This window comes from Ceratina calcarata, unplaced genomic scaffold (genome assembly GCF_001652005.2).
Source record: "Ceratina calcarata isolate Rehan_Ccalc_2016 unplaced genomic scaffold, ASM165200v1 scaffold86.2, whole genome shotgun sequence".
NCBI classification, from domain to species: Eukaryota; Metazoa; Arthropoda; class Insecta; order Hymenoptera; family Apidae; genus Ceratina; species Ceratina calcarata.
In genome coordinates this window covers 226,156-244,914 of record NW_017179946.1, presented here as the reverse complement: position 1 = coordinate 244,914, position 18,759 = coordinate 226,156, and the positions used below count along the sequence as shown (strand labels likewise).

Below are 18,759 nucleotides of genomic sequence, written 5' to 3'. Positions count from 1 at the left end.
GCAAGCATACGAATAAAAGCCAAAAAAACGAAATAACTGCAAACTTGGGAGAGTTCGTCGCCATTTACCGTCGCTACGCTAGACTGTTCTAGACGGGAAAAGGAAATGGTTAAAGAGTAAGACAAAACCATCGGGCATATCAAGTGCGACACAAGCCAACTATACCAAAAAGAGTAACGACTTGGACAAAAGATACAAAAAAAGGGGATAGGACTGGGAGACGACACTGTCACCAAAAATTGTCGACCATCATCACCGTGACACGCGCTTACCGTGAACGTACCGTTTTATCGCGGGGATCGAGTGACGCTAGAACAACACACACGCAGCGGGACAACGTTGAAAACGGATGAAAATACCAAAAATTACGTGACACTCGAGAGAAAAACGAATGAGTATGAGGGAGAGATAAGGAAGATACGGGACGCGTAAACGCTTTCATGACGGATTTTACAGGGTCGCTGCTGCTCGTTGACAACCGGTCGAAGGCCGGAAGTGTTTGACCAGCGAGGGAAACAGGACGAAGGGACTGCTGTGTAACGTCATGAACGTCCGTTGTCATTGGAATAACCGAGGAACATGATGTACAATATGAACGATGGGACAGAGAGAAAGAGAGAGAGAGAGAGACTTACGAGACATTCTATATTATCCCTTGATAACGCGTCACGTGTCTTTTTCAAGTATCTCGAGGAGCGAGGCGAGCAATCGGTAAACGGAACGAGATTGTTCGCTCGCCAAGATACGAACCGCGTGCGAAACTCGAATTGATCGAGCAGCATTCTCTCAGGCTCGAATCAACGTGATTTTTAATGATCATCTCGCGTTTCCGAAGAACGAAGTTGATCACTGCGACTTCAGGTGGTCTCGTATGCCTGAGGACACACGTACATCGTGCATACCCGAGAAGATGGAGAAGTGGCAGGAAGCTTGAACCCGATCAGATGTTCTTTGGTACAACAGTAAAGGCCAAGCTCGTACGTTGCTCACGAATTGGATCGTAGCGTGAAAAGTGACACGGAAACGACCGTTCAGCTGGTTCTACTGGCCGTATTTTGAACACTGTCGCACACGCGAACGCACACACGCGTTTGTTTCGATCACCGTCTCACTCACCAACTGCGAGAAACAGCGACAATAAAAAGTACGATTCTCTCAACGCGTGGACACGCGACGATGTCGACAGAATTCGAGAGATGCGGAGAGACGGAGTAAGAACACCGGCCCGTCGTCGTCGTCGTCGTCGTCGTCGTCGACTCTGTCCTTGGACCGACGGAAAAAAAAAGTCGCTGATCGATCTTCTCGTCGAACAGTGAGTCAAAATCAGGCCGCGACGCGTCATCGCGCGAAGAGAGAGGACGAGTCCTTTTTCGTAACGCTCGGAGTGACGCGTCGACGTCGCATCGGTAACCGATAAAAGGAATCCTATTAATTCCGAGCATATTAATTAGTTTCTATTTCTTATGGTTAGACCGGTATATATATTGTATATATTTTAATTTACGCAGGGGTCGACGGAATGCGCGAGAATGAAAATCCGATTTCATTCCGTATTTGTGTTTCCTTTTCTTTTTTCTTCACGTCGGTAGAACTTGCTACGACGAACGGTGACGTAGGATAAATCGGGAAGTCTTTCTTCGAACGGTGTTCGCGCGACGGGCGTGGAGCTGTAGCCGAGGAAAAGGGAACGTAAGGACTTGGAATTGTATTCTCATCTAGAAAGACACGAGCAGACAACGATTAGCGTTCCAACTATTTTACTTGTTCTAACATAGTGACCAAAGCGATCGTTCTATCTGACCGATTCTTTTAATTTAGAAGCTTCCTTTTTCGTTATTTTCTTTACACCCCTCGTACAATCCCCCCACCCCCTGCAGTTAATTAGATTATTCTTTCTCTACTTTGTGTCTGTACTCGGCTTCTCGCGGTAATCAATTTTCTTTTGCGAATCGAGGGTCAAATTTGTCAGACGGGAAAAAAAAGTAAACTAACGAAAAGCAACGGTACACGATACGAAATTGTTTTCTTTTCTTCTTACCGACCAACAGCGCACCGCTAACTGCAAAATATAATGTGGAAAATTATTGTGAGGACTTTAACTGAACGAATAAATTTTATTTGAGAACAAACCTGTGTTCGATCTTCTTCACAATCTATCCCCGTACGTCTCTCTCGTCGAGAAGAAACTGATGCGACCAGCCGTTGGAGTTTTATGTATATAAATAGCTTTTATTTAACAACAAAATGGAAATTACAAAAGTTCGATGTCGTCGCCTTAGAATTTAGCGTCGTAACACGTGTTTTGCGTGGAATTGACAAAGAGAATTGGGAAGATTTACGGATATTTAGCTTCTTTTTCTGGGAATCAAGATGATTAATATTCCGTTACATCTGTTACAAAAATCAGTAAACAAATCATTAGAAAAATATATCAGGCCTGTCGTGGAACACGGTAAAGTTCGTCTGAAAATTTGTTCGCGTTTAAATTCGATGACCGAACGGAACGCGACTCGTTCCGCTCGATTTTTAATTAACGAAAATGCCCACAGGCCCGGGGATCGTGTCAGCGATCGCAACGAGTTTTATATTACATCAACACAGCCTTCTTTTTTACTCGAACACGATGCTTCAAACGTTTAACGCGTTGCGCGTGTATAAATTTCACGTTCTACAAACGCAAAGACTAGTAACGTCACCGGAAACCTTCCGTTTCCTTCCCCTAATCGTTAAGTATAGGAACTCTGTTAATCGAATGTCTGTCTTACAACCAAGTACAGAACGAAAACTATTGCGAATTACGTGATGTAACAAAATGGGAATTATCGTCGTTCGGTCTAATGATAAAATTTTCGTGTACGATCATCGTACGATAATTTCGACTCGTCTCTTCGGGAGATCGATCGTATCGGGACAAGTGTGCTCGAATCGCAGAGTCTGCTCGAACGTATGGAAGACCAAATTAATCACATTTTTTTGGCACATTCAACAATAAGAATTTGATCAATGATTTTAGTAGCACTCGATCGATCTCGTTCAAGCAGCTCCAATTAATTTCTCCCTCGTTCTTCGAGACGGTATTTCATTTTTTCTTACCTTCTTTTTTTTTACCTTTCACTCCTCTTCTCAAGCCATACTTTGCTTTTACATTTTTATATATTTTTTTTTTATATCTCGTCGAGATATTTTTTGTTTTTAAATACTTTCTTAAGCGTACGTTTCAAGTTTCTCACAAATTTTTTTTTCTGCTTTTTTAGTTTTTAAATTTAGAATAAGTACCTCTTACATCGTATATATGAATAACTTTAAATTCTAGAAAAATTTCGATGACGAATACTTTTTTTTTGTTATTTTAGACGTATAGTTTTTGTTTGCATCGAGCTAATTTTGATTTCTTCTTTTTTACCGTAAGTAATTGTCAATGAGAACCGAGACTTGTTTTTAGAATATTTTCTTTTGTTTTACAAACGAGAGGCCACGTGGCAGCAGTAAGTTGAACAGTGGCCGACGATTTTAAGGCACCGTGATCTCGCGTATCTGGAATTTCGAAACACGCTTCGCGAAACACTGCAGTACGTACATCGAATCTCGAACAATACTTGAACGCGAGTGGGAGAACCGTCGCGTGTGCATGCTTACACGATTGCCACTCGCTACCGAACGTCCGGCTCGATTTAACGCCGCTCCTCGAATCAACGAATCTTTTTCAAAGGAAAGTAAAAGAACCACCCCTCTTCTCGAACCGTATCGGAAACTCGCGAGTCAAGCGGCAGAGTTACACGTTCACGCATTTAAAAAAATAAAGGGAAATGAAACGGGAACAGAACGATACGAGGAGAACGAAAACTCGAGCGTCTAAACGTAACGGATGAGCCGTCGCACGAAGACGCGGGCCATTATCACAAGATACGAGCCGAGCAATTGGCTCGAGAGGTGAACGCGTAATGTTACCTCGTTGTACTTTTGTTTTGTCTCACGCGCGCTGACGGTATCGGTCGAAGAGCGCCTCGTATTTAATATGTAATGCGTAATTACTATGTTCGAAGGAGGCCGATCGCGGAAACGAATCGTTTTTCATACGTATAAAATTACACTATGATAACGTGAATACTTCTATACTAGCCTGCCGTCGACTCGGTTACGTGACGATGTACGGTGAGCTGCTCGAGTTCACCTTGACGAATATCCTGGCTAGATCGTGGTATTCCTTCAAGTTCTGGTACGTGCAATCGAAAATGTGCTTGATCCTCGCGAACACCTCCGGGTCGTAGACAGATCTAGCAGTGTTGGTCAGATCAAACGGCTCTGTGCACGTATACAAGCGTCGAATGAGTCAGACGGAAAAGTCCTATCGAACTAAGTTCAAGCTTCGTAGTTACCTTCGATGCACAGATATTTCCACTGATGCGGATCGTTTTTGTAAGACCGAGCTCTTCGACAGTCTTCTATCGGTATTTTGTCAGCCAGGCGGACCGATATCGCGTACTGACTGAAACTAACCGAACGATTCAATTCAATGGAACGTGATTCTGGTAAACTGAGCGGGATGCATCGTTTCCCTTACTCGAACGTGACGTAGTATCGAAAAAATTCCACCAACAATTCGCCTAACGATTGTCGGTTTCTGAGCCGTAACGCGGAAGCTGGAACGTCCAGTTCTTCTTGGATGTCTATAAAATGGATGTCTGTGTGCGGCCCGAATTTGCCCTCGTAAAGCGAATGCAGACAAGGCAACACCGGTGGGTTGACACCGCCTGAAAGAGAACAGAAGGTTCGCGTTGAAACGCGTGAACGGTCGACGTGATCTCGATATACGTACACTGCAAGAAGTGAATCACCATGAGAACTAAAGAATAACTGGATATCGTCATGTTCTTGGCGTCGTTGATGTCCTGCGATTGTGCCCAAAGTTTGACCACGAGCACCAGTGGTCTCACCCTCCAGTCGACTGGAAAATCGTTCGAGAACATTTTACTGTTCCATCGCGGTGGGCGGAAGCTCGATCTTATTTTCAATGGAAATGTCTCTTACTTCGCGAGTAACAATAAAGAAGATGGGTATTACGAATGCCGACTGCGTTGTTACAGTTCAAATCGACTTCTAAATTTTGTATGGAATCGTGGAATTTCAGGATCGGTACTTTGGCTTGGATCAGTTCTAACTGCTCTATAAAATCTGTCGAGAACAACGAGAGGAACGTATTAAACAGAGTACAGCGATGTGAAACGAGAAATTCAGCTGAACGTGTACCGCATCTCTTTAGACATTTTAATATCTGTTCCAAGTGACCGACAGCCTCGTTCCTCTGATCCATTTCCGTATGCCTCACTAGAAGGCACATGTCGACGTCGCTATTGTCGGATCCGAACCCGTTCATCGTGGAACCGACCAGGAACAAACCGTATTTCGGAAATGTACCCTGCAAGTAGAGATACCATCGCGTCCTGAGTCGTCGTGAATTCGCCGTCAATTCGCCGTGAATTCGCCACGGTTCGAACCTGTACCTTGATATATATGTAAAGATATCTCCAGAGCATCATTTTCTTCGTATAGACGTTCTCCGTTTGTTGATTCAACATGAACTTTGACCAGACGTCTGTCGACAGCCTGTCCCAGATCGACCCGTCGAGCAGATCCTCCGGCGTGTGCGTCACCTCGACCAAATGCGACCTAGCGAGGAATCGATCTGGAGCGATTCCGCATCTGGGGAACGCGTTATAATTCGGCGGCAACATTCCTAGGAACCTTTTGTTTCTCGGTACTCTCTGCAGAGGCGGACTGTTCCTCCCTAAAAACGTGATCTCTGATCCCTGAAATAAACGGCGGAACGACACACGCTCTCCGTTCGTCATCGTACCTGAATGGTACCTTCTCTTGTTCTGGTAGGTCTGTTGCACTTGAGTCCTGGACGTCGCCAAGCTGGTGGGAGGGTAACAGTCGAGGGGTCGTTGAGCTTGGTAATACTGATGCGGGGAACTGCTCGAAATCACGCCGTACTGCGTCACTCTGTTATCGTTAGTCGGCTGAGGTTTGTGCGATTTCCTGAAACAGGACACGCGTTCATCCCGTCCGGTCCGATCGATTTCACCCGAGATTCCGACAAACTCACTTCATACTCTGATCTATGGAGGAACCCACGGAATCTCGTTCGTCCGAACTTTCCGTTTGACTACCGTCGACGTGATGTTTATTCGGGACCGGGGACCGTGGACTGAACCCATTGTCGCTGCCGTACTTGTCGTTGTTCCCGAACGACGTGTCCCGATACGGCGTCCTTGTGCTCAGTTTCTTGTACCAGTTCGATTTCTTGTTCGCCAGACTGTTGTTGCTCGGTCTGTACGGGAGGTGCGGGGACGGCAAAACGGGCGAACCGTTCGACGTGTTTACGCGTCTCGGCCAGTGTCCCGGAGGTGTGCCACCACCGTTCGATTGCACGTAATCTATCCGCCTCAACGACGGTATCTCGACCCCCATTAACTGCAATAGCTCCAGTGGATAAGATCCTGTCTGCAAGAATATCGTTTCCGTTCAAACACACTTGGACGCGTCTCTTAAACGGACTTTGTGGACATATAGAAAAATGTATGATCGTAATGTTGTCGGTGAATATACAAGGAACCGATGCCACGAAAGGCACCCGATCGACAGATCCATACGCACCTGTATCATTTGATGCCTGTTCTGTGAACAACCATCCGAGCGATATTTTGCGTATTCTGACTGATGGTAAGCGCTGGCACCATGCATGTGCATTGCGTGCGACTGAATTGGCAGGCACTGTCCATTTGCCTGTTGGCCACCCATTATCTGCACCATTATTTGTGGCGGATACATAGTGTGATACATAGTCAAAATAAACGTAGAAAAACTATCTAAAATATGCTAATTTCACGTATGAGGTCTCGATGATCCACGACGAGAGCAAGCGTCTCACAGCCAGTAACGCGCTGTATCGACTCATACGCTATTCACACTCGTTTGTAAAAAATGTAAAAATAAATTCGTTCTGTTCTAGCAGCGCGATAACGTGATAAATAATTATGCAACATAAATATATATTCGAACGTATCTCTTTCCGTCGGCACGCTCTTTCATGACATGTGTATAACGTGCTTCTGAATGCTTTCCGTAAAGGATACGATTCGTTAAATTCGGTTAATCGAGCGGAGCGTGTCCCTGATCGATGGCTCAGCAAACAACGTATACACACACATATATATATATATAAATCAGTGTAACTGAATATGAACCGTGTATCTTGTCATTTAACACATCCTGTTCCTCCACCGTTCGCGATCTGTGTCTTCTGAATTATCTCTACGTAAATTTGTTTCGTTTATCGTTGTACAATCCCAGCGGTGAGTGCTCAGGCCGCTGTGCCGTTTAAATATCGAACGTCTCTTTTCCGAATTGTTCGCGAACGTGCCGGGTTTACCATTTGTAGAGCGTCTTTTCCTGCGAACAAATAAAAGTTCTTTGCAAAACAGCCGTGCTTCTTGTTCTCGAACACCAAAACTACTGGTCGAAGGTTAACCACCTCGATATCAAATCGGTCTCTGACGCGGAGCGTGATCAGATAGCAGGGATCAGCGAGCAAATGCGAGAAGACACTCGCAGAAACGTGTCTATAACGTGACTATAACTGAAACCGTGTCGCACTCGGAAAAAAAAACTACCTGTCATGTAAATAACGTCGCAGGCGATCGTTGGTCGAAGGAGAGCCGACGAACGGTTCCTGCTTTCCGACGGGAACTACGGAGAGATCGAAACGCGATCGTTCGTTGGACGGTTAACCAGCAACTTATCGTAAATACCTATTTGGTGTAGCTATGTCACGAACATGCGTCTACATACTAATGCGTTGTTTCCAAAGGGCAAAAAAAAGCATCGACTGATCCGTTCCCAGGGCAGGTCTCGCTCGAGGAGCGGCTAACCGAGAGAACACGACACACGGCGATGTTATTATTTTGAAAACTCTCTGTCTCGTTCGTACGATTCCCTCGGCGTATCTTCTTTCCGCCGGAATCCAGTGAACGATTTCGCGAGCTTCGACGATACAAGGTACACGTATGTTTGTCCACGACGTGGGACGGCTCTTGGAATTTATATACGACGGTCTCGTCACTTTTAACTGCGCATCCCGACTGACTAAACTTGTCCGTTTAAATTTTCGAATTCCTTCGTCCGATAGACGCTTCTCGGCTTGACACTACACGTTTATTGAACGCGACGTTAGATGGCAAATATCGCGCGGGAAAATCGACGACCTGCCATGACATGACCACGCCGGTAGAGTCGACGCGATAGAATTTGAGTGATGCTGATCGACCTAGGTCGGATCTTATTACATCGTCGCACAGTAGGATATACCTCCTGGATGTTTCTAATGTCTTTAAAAGAAGAGGTTCATCGATCGAACAAATATCGAAGTACGTGATCGATGTCCGATACCAGGTTTTCCTTATGATTTCTCTGGCTACTACGCCAATCGAGAACAGAACAAATCGTTGTACAGCGTTGATACATGAGATGGAACTTTATTAAATATACCATACATTGGTCTAATGTATGTTAGAACGCATGCAGAAACGAAATTTTCCGATACTTTTTCTCCGTGTAACCGTATTGTAAAATGGCAGCCACATTATTTTACTTATCGTATATAATATTTTATTAAGAGAGAGAGAGAGAGAGAGAGAGAGAAAGAGAGTAGTCGAATACGAAGCGATTACGTAGATACCTTATTCGTTATTTCATTTTGTATATATATTATATTTTGTCGGTTATACGTGTAAAAATTGTAAATGGTTCGAACCCGCTATCCTTTTATTTGCCAATGATGTCGTAGGTATCGTAAAAATTCCATGCAAAAGTGAATTTTCCTTAGTCGATATAAAATCACTGAACGGAATGAATGGTACAAAAAGAAATGGACACGTCATCGTTTTACGATGAATAAAAAGGTGAGTTCGTGTAGAAGTGCGTTATACCCTGCAAGTAACATTCTAAGATCTCTTTCCATCGTTTCAATCTACAATCTGTATTGTTACATGTTGCTCTCGGTAGTTAATTTTCGTTAAACTTTAATCGACATCGCTATCACCCGGTACAGTTTTAGGCGGACGTGGAATACTGTTTCCTGAGAATTTTAAATTCTGTTTCCTTCTCTAAATACTCTTTAACAAACGGATGCTCCAGATGTGAATCTTTCAACTGACTTAAATAACGATTAGTAACCTCGGGCGGCTTTCCCATGTGTTGATACAGAACGATCATGTTGATCAGCGTGTCCGGGTTGTTACTATCTTTGTCCAACGACTCTTGTAAAACCGTTTCAGCCTCTTCGTACCTGGCTTGTCCGATGAAACAAGTGGCTTGCCCGTTTAACAACATACTAGTGCTGGAATGTTTGTCTATCATGTCCTGTGAACCAAGACAAGAACGAGTCGTTATGCTTGATAAATCCAACTGATTCGTATAAAGTTCCGGGACGAACACGACTCTACCTGGAATATGTAATAAGCATCTTGCAACTTATCACCGCCGGTGCTTATGTTCAACCACGCCTGTGCCAGCTGAGTAAGAGTGGCATCGTCATCCTTCTCCTGCATCGTCAGCAACTCCTTCTTGGCGAGATCCAACCGATCCATTTTCAAATAAATCTGCAAGGTCAAGGCCAAACATTCCAGGTGATCCACGTTGCGCAGCATCCTGAGCGCTTGGTCGAGATTCTTCTCGTGATAGAAGATGGTCGCTGCGACTATCAGGAAGTTGTGATTATCGCTGTTGGCATGTTTCGTCGCTTGTCTCAGTTCCGAGACTATCGCGTCCCTGCGGCCGGGATTCGCGAAGTAATCAGCGAGCATCTTCAACGGTTGCAAACTATGGGGTGACGAATTGTTTATTTCATCCAGCACAACGCGGAACTTTCGTTGCGCTATATAAGCACGGTAGAGGAACACGTCCCGTTCCACCGCCACCTTCGACGAAGACGACTGTGACAATAAACCAAGTAACGTTAACGTTTTCAGAGACAAACGCACCGTGATTCGCTTTTAATACGCGCGAACGACGATCGAATCAACTTTCGAGCGTGAAAAGTCGAGAAGATCGTGCCAGCGGTGCGTGAAAAAAAAACGATTTTCATCGAGGCGAAGAGAGAAGAACGTTCACGTTTAAGGGACGTACGCGTACCTTGATCTTTTGCGCCTCGTTGATGCATTGCTGGTAATTGCCAATGTAAAAGTGATTTTTTACGTCGAAAAGTTCGTCGAAGTCTACTGGCTGCTGACGTGCCATCTTGTCATTTCGGTAGTAGTAGTTCCATTCAGTTACGTGTTCCGGTCTTCGCAGATCGTCCACTGCATTACCGACTACCGAAGTATTTCCTTTCACACGAAAATATGTATCCGCAATTTTATTTTCATTCATTTCTTTTCTTCACCTTTGTTATCCGTGCAATTTTCGGACTGATTCTACTTTCTAGGTTCAGTCGCAATATGTGTTTTATAATTCACACGCTAAATGTAACGATTTAAATTTTTATCCTACCGAAACACGAATGCGACGATTTTTAGGGAACGAAATAGAAATTATTATTATTTATTAGTGACGATAGAATTTCTTTCTACGCGAGTCCACCTGTTATTCAAACACCGGTTTCGAGAATATTGTTGCCGTTGTGCTTTCTGTATGCGTTCGTACACGGGATCGGTTAGGTTAACTGTTGCGATGGATGAGAATCTTGACAGGTTTGGACGCCGTACGGCGTATGTATATAGTACAACGTGACGTATACAACTCGGTTAACGGGACGTGAACGAACCATGAAATTCAAAATGGCGGCCTGCATGGGAATACTAATACAGGAACGGAATTTACGCTAGATGGCGCCACGAGCAACCCCAAAATCATTTTAACCTACGTTTTAAAATGTTAATTAACCTAATAATTGATTAAATAATAAGTAAATGATACAATGAACGAATAGCGTTTACTATTTTTATAATTTACACCGTTCCTGTATTAGTATTCCCATGCAGGCCGCCATTTTGAATTTCATGGTTCGTCACGTCCCGTTCTCTGGGTGACGGAGCGTCCACGCCGTCCACCGTCCACCACCGAGCCACCAAGCGTGCGCCGTCCGGTCCAGGTGCATGACACCGAAACGATGTATATGCAGGTATGTACCGACATCCGTCTCGATAGGAAATTCATTTGGAAAAGCATTTTGTACGAAAGAATTTCGTAAGGCATCCTACGAACCGTTTCGTGCAAGATGCGATCGACTTGCTGTTAAATGTTGACTCGTCAACAATTGTCTGGAGCAATAACTCGCTGTCAATGTGCGTACGTATGACGATAAAAGGTGGTTTATTTCTCATTAAATATCGCAAGAGTATTTAATCAGTGAAAGCGAGCATGGACGTCAGCTCACTGTTCAAAGCAAGCGTGAAGACTGTCAGTCTTCGTAACAAAGCTTTAGGAGTCGCGAACAATGTAAAGATTTTGAAGAAGTCAAAAAGTAAAAGTGCCTTCTTCGTGAAAGCCCAAGGAGTCGTAGCGCAAATTTCGAAGCTACGTGAATTTCTGTTAGATAATCGTAAGGCTTACTTGAACTTCTCCAACTACCTGTCAAATGTACCCAGCATGTCAGATGCTGACCGCGACGAGATAGATATCGGAGCACAGAAGATCATGAGCACCTGCTCTCAACTGATCAAGGAACTCAGACGAGAGATAGCGGATTCGGAAGTTTCTCCTCAGAATTTGGAGCACAGGGAAATCATGTTGCTGTTGATAGAAGATTACCTGAAGAACGTTTGCAAAGTCTATTCCGAACAGAAAGCGATGAGAGTGAAGCGGGCTATGGAGATAAGGAAAATCGCCAGACTGGAAATGGACTCGAAGCCCGGTAAACGCTCGGAGGAACGAGTGGAAATGAGAAGGTCCAGCCATAACGAGAGAACAGAGGATAAGGAGAACAAAGTCAGTTCGAACGACTCCAGTCCTATGAAGATACAAGAATTAAACGGGGACGTGAACGCCCTGACGTACGAGGAAGAAATATCGCCCGAGGACGCGCAGCTGTTCGAGGCGGAGAACGAACAACTGTACAACGAGCTGAACACGCTGACGGAAGAGGTGAAGCAGATCGAGAGCAAGGTGGTACACATAGCCGAGCTACAGGAGATATTCACTGAGAAGGTGTTGGACCAGGACAAGGACTTGGACCGTTTGATGACGACGGTCGTCGCCTCGACGGAGAACGTGAAAGAAGCTAACGATCAGATCAGACAAGCTATCCAGAGAAACGCGGGATTGAGAGTGTGGATCCTTCTCTTCCTTCTAGTCATGTCGTTCTCTCTCCTCTTCCTGGACTGGTATAATCCTTAAAGTATATGTAAGCACACGCTGGTCATTTTATTAAGCTCTTTTTCTACGTACACCCGCGCGTACGATGATGTGTATTATATGTAAAATATTTCTATACGATGGTAGTCGACGCGATCCGACGGCATCATTCCTGGTTTGCTCGGTGCACCGTGTCACCTGTTGAACGACACTGAACAACGCTTTTTGCCAAAATATGTCATTGTATTTTATCCCCAAACATTTTACATAATAGCTACATCTTACATAATAAAATTTGTATTATATGTATATAGACTATGACTATATATAATTATATATACATGATCGTACATGTCCACCCGCCACGTACATACGATATAATATTCTTGTCGTCCCATCGATATTTGGTTTAACGTAAACGTCGTGTGATACTAACGTGAACTCGCATGATACACATGCATCCATATCTTTTCGTACCGTCGTTTGTGAATCACTAGTCCTCTCTATCTCAATTCGACGGGCAATCTGCTTGATATTTTTCGATTATTTATCCGATACATAAGTAACGAAAGTCGCATTTTCCGATGTGCAATTGGACACGGGTCCACGGCACGTGAAAGGTATTTAATGTAAATAGATTTCAACGTCTGTCGCTACCATATTTCATAAGTAGAAAAATATTTACACGACACACATCATCCAGACTTTGATTCACAGAGCTCTCTTTTAGCGGCGCCTAATTCATTGTCTTTCTTCTCATCGAAACGCATCCAGAATGCGTCCAGAATGCGTCCAGAATGCGACTTTTGCATTAAACCGGTTTATCGCGTGTCCTGAAATCAGTCGCTCTCGAGAAGCGTTCATAAATACCGCGTAATTATTACGTTAACGTGGAAAAAGTAACGAGTGGTAAAAAACGAGTTATTTACACGTTCGGTGTAAATACGAATTTCTATTTTTGTCTTTGTCTTCGGTTTGCGAGATGAGGTGTTCGCCGGTGGCGATGGCCAGTCGATAGTTGAAAGACGAAAGCTGTGACCCAAATTGTTCCCTAACTACACATTTTATACAAATGATTTTCGATTTAGAATTCGTTTTCGTACAAAATGTTATAAAATCCTAACGCTACATTCTTCGTCGTGACAAGTGATAAGTTCTGCGGTCATAAGTCATACGCGTGAGGTTTGTACGAACAATCGGGAAACAAAGAAATCATGACGGCGCACATCTACGTAAACGCGCCTACCGTCGTTTATACAAATCACGGTTTGACTTGGAGATCGAGCTGAACAAAAGTAGTCGTGATATTTAACTGTTGCAACTGGACTGGTTTCATCAGACGCTTGTTTAAAAATAGATTTCTGACAGCAGCAAAGAAACATAAATCCTTAAGTCTAAGAGCCTAAAGTACCTTGGGTCGGTACTTTGCAGTAAGTGTGAAGGCAAATGAAAGTGTCAGACAACGATGAAACATTTTCGGCTTGTTAAGTATATCCGTGGCAACACGATACAAATGAAAGGTGTTCTAATCTACAGAAATACGATCTCACCTGTTCTCGATATTAGGTATACAGCTTCCCGATCGTTGAACGTAAACCTAGTTGCTCTTATAATTATATTTATAACGTGGTTGCGCATCGTACGGGCACGTTTTCCCTTCCACCAGACACTGAATGACCCACGTCGTAGAAAGCAATGGAAGCTGCAATTCGTTAGCCTTCTCCACCGCCCAAGGCGGGCACCGGCTGTTAGCAAGCACCACGGTACCCTCTACGAAACTCTCCATCGCATCTGAAAACGAATCTCGGTTAAGTTAAGACGCCGATCGACGGATCGATGGCAGCGATCGTACAATCTTCCGTCGCATGGTCTTGGTTCTCACCTTGTTTTTCCGCTAGCAAAACTACGGCACCAGCGTTCTCGCAGATCTGTTGCCAGAACGAGGAGAACTGTTTCTCAGATTCGACGACCGGTATTATCACTACGACTTGGGACAACGGCTTGTTGCTTGGCCGTCGAAACATCTCCACGTACGAGTTCTTCTCCAAACTCCATCCGGCTGGTAGCTCGTTCTCGGCCGGGTTTATGATCTTACCCTGTACGAACAAGAATAATCGTGAGCACGAAAATACGCGTGACACAAGTATGTGCGAGTGATAATGCGAGTAGCGTCTATAGTCACCTCCTGACAACATCTTATTATCCAGTTATGATTGTACGCGGGTATGCCGACCGAGAGACAGTGCAGCGTCTTCGCAGTCGTGTTCGGCACGTTCGTTATTAACTTAGTATTTTTGTACTCCTGCTCCGGGATCTCGTTGAAGTCCGTGTAAACCTTTCCGCCGCCGGCTGTTATCTGCTTGATCAATCTATCCCTGACGAAAGGCTTCTTCGCCCATTCCTCCTCGTCTTCGGTGCCCGGATCCGAGCCGTAATCCTTGTTGTCGACTTGAAATCGGTCGATGGTCTCCAAGGATGCGCAGGTCAGCACGAACGAGGTCCCCTCGAAGAGACTAGAGTCGCGCGGAATCGGACCGAGCTGCGCGATCATCTGTGCGTCTTCCGTTTTCTTTTTACTTCTCGACTTGCTCTTGATTCGATTCTGCGGCCCTTTAACGATTTGCTCGTAAGGGGTGCCGATGATCTCCGGCTGGACGCCGATAGACGACACCTCGTCTTTAATAGAAACGTTCGAATCGCTGGAAACGCCGTCGCTCTCGGTGCTCGGTTTCTTCTCCTTTTTAACCGAGCTGACACCGGAAACGGACGGTTCTACCTCGGACTTGCCGGGAGTATGGATCAACTTCGATTTGGGAGTGGAGAAACTCGGTGTGGCGATTCGTTTCGAGCGTCTTTTACCCTCGACCATGTTGTCCAGCGTTATGTGACTCAAATGCTTTGGCGTGGACGGCAAGACCTTGTTCCCCGTGTTCATTTCCTCCTTCAGCACCTGGGCTTGGTCGGAAGACAGAGATATGTCGTTGATCCGAACCCGCAGCTTCTCCCCTTCGTCCGTCTCGACCGTATAGTACACCTCGTTATTTACAACTTCGCTGTCGACGATTATACCGCAGGATCCGTAATCGTCCTTAGTGGTAGCGTATACGGACAAACCCTTCCTGAGTGTCTCCGGTATCGGTATGATGAAGTCCTCGATCAGCACCTTGTTCTGTCCGTCGTAAAAGTTCACCTTGTACTTGGCTTTTATCTTGTCGATCACCCTCCCGGGATAGTAATTCTTGTCGGACCACTTGGCGAACACGTCCTTACCGATCAGATCGTCCGTCAGAATTTCGGACATATACTTGGTCGACACCCGTTCCGGGCTGGTGGGCGCGGTCTCCACGTGTTCAGTTTTGCTAGTCTTCTTGTTCGGCGTGTCGTCGCTCTCCAGCGGACTCGCAATCTTCGCGATTTTGTTCAATCCGTTGGATTGGCCGGTCGATTTCGCGTTCTTGCTTCTCGGCCTCTTAGCCGGCTTCTTCGCGCTCTTCGGTGTATCCATTTTCTCCGGGGTAGAGGAACGGATCTTTCGATCGTCTATCCTTTCGTGGCTAACGTTGTACGCGTCGACTCCAGTGAGTTCCGCGTTCACAGAATTCATAACGCTCGTCGTGACGAGCTGAAGATTCTGCCATTCCTTGTTCAACCGCTCGAACGTTTCGTTCAGCGACTGCACATCGGACGCGTGTTTCTTCGCGTGCTTTGCCGGTCCCTTCGGCAAAGAAAAATGCGTGCTGCCTTTGATAGCGAGCTTGATCGCTAGGGACGCGGCGCTGGACACGGAACTCGAAGAACTGATCGTGGACGCGAATGAAAGTCTTGAAGGATTCAGCTGATACATCGGCAGGTTACTGTTCACCGACCCCGGGGACGTGTCCTTGTTGTCGTTCCCGGAGATGTCCGCTAACGAGGTGGACGTGTCGTTCTTGTGTCTCAAAGTGCTGGGCTCCGTATTCACCGATTCGCACTGCACGCCGGAGATCTCTTTACTCAGGAATTCTTTCGTGTTCTCGTCTACCTGCAGGAGACACTTTACCCGTACGTACAGGCCGACTTCTCTCTCTATTTGCAATGGTTTCGTGATCGAACTGGTACGAGTCGAGCTCGACTTTTTGTCGTCCACTATATAAACGTCCGGTTCGTTATCGCTGACGCTCAACAGATCGCTGCTGTCCTTAAGAATCGGTTTTATCTGCCTATTGACGTTGTGCACGGACGCGTTCGTACTATCGGCCTTGTCCAGAACCGGCATGTCGGTGAACGTGTCGGACTGCACACTAGCCGTACTGTCCGTGTCGCATCTCTTGCTCTCGCTGCTTCCGTTCACCATCTTATTACCGGATTTCCCGGAACCCACAGAAGACTCTTTGCTACTCTCTATCGTTTTATAACTAAAGTCACTGCGACTTTTACTGTCCTGACAACTTTTGTACGTCGTGTCAGACTTTGTGTTATCCAGGATGCTGTTGCTCCTGTTCTTTACGTCGGAATCCTCTTGGGACGAGTCCAACACGATCTTCTCTCCATCCTCGTCGATCTCTACTAATTCTTTAGGTTTCAGTTTTGCTTCGTGCACCGCTTTCTGGTCGTATATAACTTCGACGCTCATTCTCGATTTACCCACGCTGCCAGAGTACACGTTCGAACGAGTGTCAGCAGACACCTCCTGAACGTCGCTGTTGTCTCGCTCTAAATCAGAGATACCGTTTTCTTTGTCGTCAGCTCTACTGCTGTTGGTCATCTTCGCCTCATTCGCATCGACCAGTCTCCCGTTGTCCGTCGTATTTTTATTACCCGAATCCGATTTTAGTTTATCAACCGCTGCGACTGTCCTCAGCGGAGATCCGGAATCCTTTCCTTTCGTCAAAACTATTTCGGATTGCACCTGCTCCTTCGTCGTTTCGTGTACTTCTTCGCTGCGATTCTCGTTTCCGACAGTTTCACTTCTCGTATCACTGAAATTCTCGTTCTTATCTATCTCGTAATCCTTCATTACCATTTGAGGATCAGCGTTCCGGCTGTTCTCCTCGTATCTCGTCAGCTTCTGCGTCGAAGCTCCGTCCTCCTGGTCCTCATCGACGTCCTGCGTCTCCGCGATTATCATCGATTGCGCGTCCGAATAATTTTTCGAGAATTCTTGGGTATCATCGTCCACTTTGAACGATCGACAAGCTTCCTCGTCGCCCAGTTCTCCTTTCCCGGCCGACGACACGTCCTCCTTCGAATTCGTCCTTAGAATCTTCTTAAGCGGTTCGTCAAACGATTCCGCTTTACGTTTCAAGCTTTTTATCACGATGCTAGCACCTTGGTTTCTCATTGGCGACTGAACTTCAGGCGGAGTGCCTTGTATTATCTCCTCGCTGTCGTTCAGTTCTTCCTGTTTGTTTTCTACACTGCTATTGTCATTAGCTGTTTCTCCTTCGCCTCCTTCTTCCATTACCGTTTCCTCCATTGACTCCTTCTCCGTTCGATTGTCACCTTGCGTATCGGAACTGGTCTTGCTCTCTGTTATGCTCAATTCATCAAACCCTGTCTCCACTCGATTTTCAGGAACAGGCAGAGATGTTTCTCCTTGTTTCGACTCCTCTAAATCCTGTTGGAATTTAGTTGTCGATTCGTCGTCGCTCATGTCTACCAGATGAAAATCCTGGCTCTCGCTCAAGCTGTTTGTCTCTGTGCTTCTGAAAGTAGCGTTTCCAACCAGACTTTCATTGCACGAATCTTGGCTCTCCATCACGTAACTGTCCATCTTTTCCGTTTCTGACATCGTCCTCGGCGTTTATTTTCCTACACCGCTGAAACAAAATCAGATGTTTATAAATATACATTTCCTCACACGAATCAGAAAATAATCGAACTGAATGAGTGGCATTAAGAGTCTGCTCGTAAAACTCGCGATAAAATGTATAGAAAAAAGTCGAAGCGAAATTCAAGGACACCCTGTATAGCGATACGGTGTTTACAACAAGAGCGGTAGGTTACGGCGGGAACGTCGCGCGAACGCGTGAATTTGTCGGGTATCTTCCAAGAAGAACGATGAAACTTACCACGATCGATCGCATACAGCTTGGCGTGTTCGCTTGAACGGGATATCGTTGGCCCTCTCTCAAGAAAATCACGTTGGCCGCCGAAGATAAATATGTTCGCCGGCCCTCGGAAGCGGGAGTTCCATGTATTTGTCCTAGCCACGGCTTTCACGCGTTCCCTGACTCCTCGTATTACGCGTTCGTATCCTTTGCACGTATATTATCGTCAGACGCGCTGGGAGTTTCGCTAATAAATCGGCTTCCCACAGAAAAGACTGAACGAAATCCACTTTTGGACGACAAAGAAACACAGATCGCGAAACGACGTCGCCATCGCCACCTTTAATAATCATAGATTATCTAATTGTAGACCTGCAGG

The 18,759-nt window shown here is 45.5% G+C and overlaps 4 protein-coding genes across 12 annotated transcripts; 1 reads left to right on the top strand and 3 right to left on the bottom strand.

Annotated features, from left to right (window-relative positions):
* Nucleotides 1-2,202: 2,202 nt before the first annotated feature.
* On the bottom strand, nucleotides 2,203-8,411 carry LOC108631269 (poly(A) RNA polymerase gld-2 homolog A). 9 transcript variants are annotated; one of them, XM_018035089.2, is made up of 11 exons: nucleotides 7,812-8,411; nucleotides 6,658-7,452; nucleotides 6,107-6,504; nucleotides 5,855-6,039; nucleotides 5,502-5,785; nucleotides 5,248-5,416; nucleotides 5,029-5,172; nucleotides 4,817-4,945; nucleotides 4,562-4,751; nucleotides 4,377-4,492; nucleotides 2,203-4,302 (listed from the first exon to the last, which is right to left on the bottom strand). In XM_018035089.2, exons 2-11 carry the CDS (start codon nucleotides 6,841-6,843, stop codon nucleotides 4,136-4,138), a joined length of 1,968 nt encoding a protein of 655 aa, XP_017890578.1. In that variant the 5' UTR covers nucleotides 6,844-7,452; nucleotides 7,812-8,411; the 3' UTR covers nucleotides 2,203-4,135. The 9 variants fall into 9 exon arrangements, with proteins under 9 accessions (XP_017890578.1, XP_017890571.1, XP_026674524.1 ...); XM_018035082.2 differs by having other exon boundaries at nucleotides 5,502-6,039; XM_026818723.1 differs by having other exon boundaries at nucleotides 5,029-5,416; nucleotides 5,502-5,800.
* A 107-nt stretch (nucleotides 8,412-8,518) lies between these two features.
* epsilonCOP (coatomer subunit epsilon) lies at nucleotides 8,519-10,799 on the bottom strand. The gene is made up of 3 exons (XM_018034978.2): nucleotides 10,192-10,799; nucleotides 9,504-9,992; nucleotides 8,519-9,420 (listed from the first exon to the last, which is right to left on the bottom strand). The coding sequence occupies exons 1-3, from the start codon at nucleotides 10,426-10,428 to the stop codon at nucleotides 9,112-9,114; spliced, it is 1,035 nt and encodes a 344-aa protein (XP_017890467.1). The 5' UTR covers nucleotides 10,429-10,799; the 3' UTR covers nucleotides 8,519-9,111.
* A 306-nt stretch (nucleotides 10,800-11,105) lies between these two features.
* On the top strand, nucleotides 11,106-12,660 carry Syx18 (syntaxin 18). The gene has a single exon (XM_018035121.2). It carries the CDS (start codon nucleotides 11,419-11,421, stop codon nucleotides 12,391-12,393), a length of 975 nt encoding a protein of 324 aa, XP_017890610.1. The 5' UTR covers nucleotides 11,106-11,418; the 3' UTR covers nucleotides 12,394-12,660.
* Nucleotides 12,574-18,711, bottom strand: LOC108631281 (uncharacterized). Its single transcript, XM_018035120.2, has 4 exons — nucleotides 18,402-18,711; nucleotides 14,534-18,149; nucleotides 14,234-14,447; nucleotides 12,574-14,142 (listed from the first exon to the last, which is right to left on the bottom strand). Exons 2-4 carry the CDS (start codon nucleotides 18,119-18,121, stop codon nucleotides 13,949-13,951), a joined length of 3,996 nt encoding a protein of 1,331 aa, XP_017890609.1. The 5' UTR covers nucleotides 18,122-18,149; nucleotides 18,402-18,711; the 3' UTR covers nucleotides 12,574-13,948.
* Between the last annotated feature and the right edge of the window lie 48 nt (nucleotides 18,712-18,759).

Excerpts from the sequence above, each read along its gene's own strand:
- LOC108631281 (XM_018035120.2), bottom strand. The coding sequence starts at position 18,121 with ATGTCAGAAACGGAAAAGATGGACAGTTACGTGATGGAGAGCCAAGAT. Across the intron at positions 14,448-14,533 it reads TAATAAGATGTTGTCAGGAG|GGTAAGATCATAAACCCGGC; the intron begins GTGACTATAGAC and ends TTGTTCGTACAG. Across the intron at positions 14,143-14,233 it reads TTTGCTAGCGGAAAAACAAG|ATGCGATGGAGAGTTTCGTA; the intron begins GTGAGAACCAAG and ends ATTCGTTTTCAG.
- epsilonCOP (XM_018034978.2), bottom strand. The coding sequence starts at position 10,428 with ATGAATGAAAATAAAATTGCGGATACATATTTTCGTGTGAAAGGAAAT. Across the intron at positions 9,993-10,191 it reads ACGAGGCGCAAAAGATCAAG|TCGTCTTCGTCGAAGGTGGC; the intron begins GTACGCGTACGT and ends TTATTGTCACAG. Across the intron at positions 9,421-9,503 it reads ATGCTTATTACATATTCCAG|GACATGATAGACAAACATTC; the intron begins GTAGAGTCGTGT and ends CTTGGTTCACAG.
- LOC108631269 (XM_026818718.1), bottom strand. The coding sequence starts at position 6,843 with ATGTATCACACTATGTATCCGCCACAAATAATGGTGCAGATAATGGGT. Across the intron at positions 6,505-6,657 it reads ACAGGCATCAAATGATACAG|ACAGGATCTTATCCACTGGA; the intron begins GTGCGTATGGAT and ends ATATTCTTGCAG. Across the intron at positions 4,493-4,561 it reads CGATACTACGTCACGTTCGA|TTTCAGTCAGTACGCGATAT; the intron begins GTAAGGGAAACG and ends TCGTTCGGTTAG.
- Syx18 (XM_018035121.2), top strand. The coding sequence starts at position 11,419 with ATGGACGTCAGCTCACTGTTCAAAGCAAGCGTGAAGACTGTCAGTCTT.